Raw genomic sequence first — 4,730 nt, forward strand, 5'->3', positions numbered from 1 at the left:
TGAAAAATTGAAGACTAGATCAAAATGACAGATTTTATAAAATAAAAAAATATCAAAATCAGAGGAAAAAAATGATCAAAATTAAGAATTAAAGGAAGCTAAAACTTCATTCAATTCAGATAATATGTTGATTTTCTTGTTAAAAGAAAGATATAGAAAAGACAGCAGCCTATTTTGACAACCAAATTTACTTGGAATCATCAGAATGTGTTAGTGTTTAATTAGTCAGTCTTTATACCAATATCAACAGTAGAATTTACGATATCATTATTAAATCAACGTCATCGTATGGTAGGTAGGAATTCCTTCCTAACCTATATAAAGAGGAAAGCAATCGCAGAGATATAACAATCATAACATCAAACGACTAAGCAAAACATATCACATAATATGGCATTTAAAGGCTATTTCGTTTTGGGCCTCATAGCTCTTGTTGTCGTTGGCACTTCCAAAGTTACATGCGAAATAGAAGCAGATAAAGTTTCACCTATTATTGACTTTTCCCTCAATCGGAACAGTTTCCCTGAAGGCTTCATCTTTGGGGCGGCATCATCCTCCTACCAGGTACGTGTATATAATATAGCCCTTCTTACAATACAAACACATATATTATATAGGGAATGTTCAATATCTAGCTAGCTACTTAATTTATTGTATGGTTTTGATTTTGTTTTATGATTGTGCGTATGAACATATATATAGTTCGAAGGTGCAGCAAAGGAAGGTGGTAGAGGACCAAGTGTATGGGATACCTTCACCCATAAATATCCAGGTAACTAACTTTCTCTTACTTATTCTTATGCACCTACAAACAGATCAACGTATCGGAAAAGGAAGGGAATTAATTGCTTTTCGTGTGCAACCTTTTTTAGTTAACCAAGATAAGAAAAATATATATGATTTACATTTGCTTATTATGAATTATTATTGAAATGCAGATAAGATCAAGGATGGAAGTAACGGTGACGTAGCGATTGACTCCTACCACCACTACAAGGTATATTTCTTATCACAGTAATTTTTTTTTAGTTTCTTTGTGTGTGTGTCTTGTTAAAATGAATTATTTCTTCTTCTTCTTCTTCTTTTTTTTTAAATATCTGTGGTTCTTGGTGTTCATAAACGTGTTTTTTTCTTGCCTATTTTGGTTTGTGTAGGAAGATGTTGCGATCATGAAGGATATGAATTTGGATTCATATAGATTGTCCATATCTTGGTCAAGGATTCTCCCTGGTAAGTTAACTGCTTATAATGACTAATTTAAACTAAATATTTTCCTAGTTGGATTATCTTTTAACCATATATTTATTTAAATTATATATCTATAGAAGGAAAGCTAAGTGGAGGTATAAATCAAGAAGGAATCAACTATTACAACAACCTTATCAATGAGCTAGTGGCTAATGGTAAGAATATAATTAAACTCGATTGATTCAACTTTTATTGTACTTCAACTTTAATTTTATCATATTTCCTTAATTGATAATCATAATTAATTAAATATTTACAATTATAGGTATACAACCACTTGTCACTCTTTTTCACTGGGATCTTCCCCAAGCATTAGAAGATGAATATGGTGGCTTTTTAAGTCCACGCATAGTGTGAGTTTCAATTATAGAACACAACTTATTCGAGTGTTTAGCAGATTAATTGAACACCTACATATGAATGTAATTTGTTGAACAAACATAAATTGAACTACAGGAAAGATTTTGGAGATTATGCGGAACTCTGCTTCAAGGAATTTGGTGATAGGGTGAAGTATTGGATTACTCTGAATGAGCCATGGAGTTATAGTATGCATGGTTATGCAAAGGGGGGAATGGCACCAGGTCGTTGTTCTGCATGGATGAATTTGAATTGCACTGGTGGTGATTCTGCAACAGAGCCTTATTTGGTTGCACATCATCAACTTCTTGCTCATGCAGTAGCTATTCGTGTGTACAAGACGAAGTATCAGGTTAGTTAATTAATTATATGATTTGTTCTCTTAACCTTTTAGATGTGTTATAGGTAGATTTGGCCATATTAAATTTACACTGAGGGAGGAATTAAAAAAAGAAAATTATTTATAAAGGTTGTTTTACACCCTCTTTTTAAAAACTATATATGTACACAGGCATCTCAAAAGGGTTCAATTGGCATAACCTTGATAGCTAATTGGTATATACCGCTCAGAGATACCAAATCTGATCAAGAGGCTGCTGAAAGAGCAATTGACTTCATGTATGGATGGTAAGAGAGTTCCATCCACCCATTTTGTAACTTTGGTTTCTACAAAATGCATTGCATTTATATCAAGAATTTGACAAGTAGAACTTATTATTATCTCTATTTGGTGTTGAGAATGCACGACTTGTTGAACAAAAGGTTGAATTGACAACTAATTGATTTCAGGTTTATGGATCCATTAACGTCCGGAGACTATCCAAAAAGTATGCGATCTCTAGTGAGAAAAAGATTACCAAAATTTACTACAGAGCAAACCAAACTACTTATTGGTTCATTTGATTTTATTGGCCTAAACTATTACTCATCAACATATGTCTCTGATGCACCTCTGCTAAGCAATGCTAGACCTAATTACATGACAGATTCTCTTACCACTCCTGCATGTAAGGACTCCAATCTTTTATCATTCTATCAATTCCCTAAATTGTATGTATACATTATTGCAAAAGGTCATGGTTGACAATGGTTTGTCTTTTTTTTTTCTTTTCTTTTTTATTAATTTCAGTTGAACGCGATGGAAAACCTATAGGTATAAAGGTACGTGTATACCCACCAAAGCATGCTAATGCTCTACTAGTTCAATACTTTTAATTTTGATAAAATATAAAACTACCTCTTTTCATAATCATGCAGATTGCTTCTGATTTGATATATGTTACTCCAAGAGGAATTCGTGACCTTTTATTATATACCAAGGAAAAGTACAATAATCCATTGATTTACATCACTGAAAATGGTAAATAACAATTGTCTATACACATTTAATTTCCATTTATGAAATAACATATGTTATACATGATTTTCAATTTCCCCAATCTATTGAAAAGAATGTGTATTCTAACTTATGGTTTACATATTCTTTACTTAATTTATAGGTATAAATGAGTATAATGAACCAACATATTCACTTGAGGAATCTCTTATGGATATTTTTAGAATTGATTATCATTATCGTCATCTCTTTTATCTTCGATCTGCTATTAGGTATGTAATCTATTATTTATATAAAAAGGTTTATGTTATTTTGTCATAAAATTTAATAGTGTTTAATTTAACTTATACTTGATTTAGGAATGGCGCAAATGTAAAGGGATATCATGTATGGTCTTTGTTCGATAATTTTGAGTGGTCTTCAGGTTATACAGTACGGTTCGGAATGATCTATATAGATTACAAAAATGATATGAAGAGACACAAAAAACTCTCTGTATTGTGGTTCAAGAATTTTCTGAAGAAAGAATCTAGACTTTATGGGACTAGCAAATAATGTTATGAAATTTGTTTATACAATAATTATATTTCCAAATTTTTACTATTTGATTTGTATTTGATTATTTTTTTTATTCTAAAGAGGTCCTATTGGACTTAGAGGGAAAATAGAGATGTAGATCTATCGATAATTGAAACGATTTTTTTATGTTATAATTGAAACTATTGTTACATTAAGGATGAAAGAAATTTATTGTTATGATAAAGTTTTCATTTTTATTAATTATATTTGTTAATTTACTGCATCTTGTATCGGGGGTTTGTAAAAGTTGATGACAGTAAAGCTCACTCTGTTCTCATCATATGGCTGGAAAATAGAAATTGAACGAAGTAATTGAACAAAGCCACGAACTTCTTTTTTTTTTTTTTTTTTTGAAGTACTACATATATCTATATGGATCACTCTTAAGAAAGAAGTTAAGGAAAATGTACAGGATGTATACATATAAGTATTTCCCCAAGAAAATAAGCACGATATATCTATAATTTTTGCATCCTAGTTTTTTTTTTTTGTTATCTACGATTTTTTTTTGAAGTCAGTAACTAATTCATCGAGATATTAAAATTCATTTAAAGAATTACTTATTTTTAATAGATATTTTTCTACACGCATAACATGGATTATACGGATGATTACTTGCTTAAAAGACAAATCAATCGACATATATATTGGTCTGACGTCTTAGTTTATTAATGAAAATTAACTTAATATATAATAATTCAATAAAATTAAAATGTGATAGCTATAACGAACAAGCAGTTTTATAAATCTATTGGCCAAATAATATTTATAATAAAGCTTGCTGTAACAAGTTCAACGACCAAAACAAAAAAACTGGTCCAAATAATTCAATGTGAAGTTTGCATATCCATAGAAGATTTTCTTTGAACTATATCCAGCAAAGGAAAAATTTCAGATGATAACATAAAACACTGCACTCCTTTTTTCTTCAAAGAAAATAAAAAAAAGCAATGTACTCCTTCTGACGAGACTAATATAATAATACAATTTTCAAACCAATCCCTTTATTATCGATTATTTGATTGATTAATCATTTATACTGGAATGAGTAAAAAGTCACATGATTTGATAATTTCTCATCGGAGGCTAAATCAAGATAATTTTGAATCTAAGTTTTCAATTTTTGTTCATCCTTCTTACCATAATAATATATCTCGAGGTTTACAATGATAATTTTTTCTATAAGACATAATTTTGAATTTTTTTT

The 4,730-nt window shown here is 30.0% G+C and overlaps 1 protein-coding gene across 1 annotated transcript; it reads left to right on the plus strand.

Annotated features, from left to right (window-relative positions):
* The first annotated feature begins 344 nt into the window (after positions 1 to 344).
* On the plus strand, positions 345 to 3,663 carry LOC100799731 (cyanogenic beta-glucosidase). Its single transcript, XM_003539330.5, has 13 exons — positions 345 to 564; positions 703 to 772; positions 939 to 997; positions 1,155 to 1,230; positions 1,326 to 1,403; positions 1,514 to 1,601; positions 1,705 to 1,960; positions 2,120 to 2,235; positions 2,398 to 2,615; positions 2,738 to 2,769; positions 2,866 to 2,968; positions 3,108 to 3,216; positions 3,304 to 3,663. Exons 1-13 carry the CDS (start codon positions 391 to 393, stop codon positions 3,497 to 3,499), a joined length of 1,575 nt encoding a protein of 524 aa, XP_003539378.1. The 5' UTR covers positions 345 to 390; the 3' UTR covers positions 3,500 to 3,663.
* Positions 3,664 to 4,730: the final 1,067 nt, after the last annotated feature.

The sequence above is a fragment of the Glycine max genome, chromosome 12, assembly GCF_000004515.6.
Source record: "Glycine max cultivar Williams 82 chromosome 12, Glycine_max_v4.0, whole genome shotgun sequence".
In the NCBI taxonomy this organism is placed as follows: domain Eukaryota; kingdom Viridiplantae; phylum Streptophyta; class Magnoliopsida; order Fabales; family Fabaceae; genus Glycine; species Glycine max.

Excerpts from the sequence above, each read along its gene's own strand:
- LOC100799731 (XM_003539330.5), top strand. The coding sequence starts at position 391 with ATGGCATTTAAAGGCTATTTCGTTTTGGGCCTCATAGCTCTTGTTGTC. Across the intron at positions 1,602-1,704 it reads TTTTTAAGTCCACGCATAGT|GAAAGATTTTGGAGATTATG; the intron begins GTGAGTTTCAAT and ends ATTGAACTACAG. Across the intron at positions 2,770-2,865 it reads GAAAACCTATAGGTATAAAG|ATTGCTTCTGATTTGATATA; the intron begins GTACGTGTATAC and ends ATAATCATGCAG.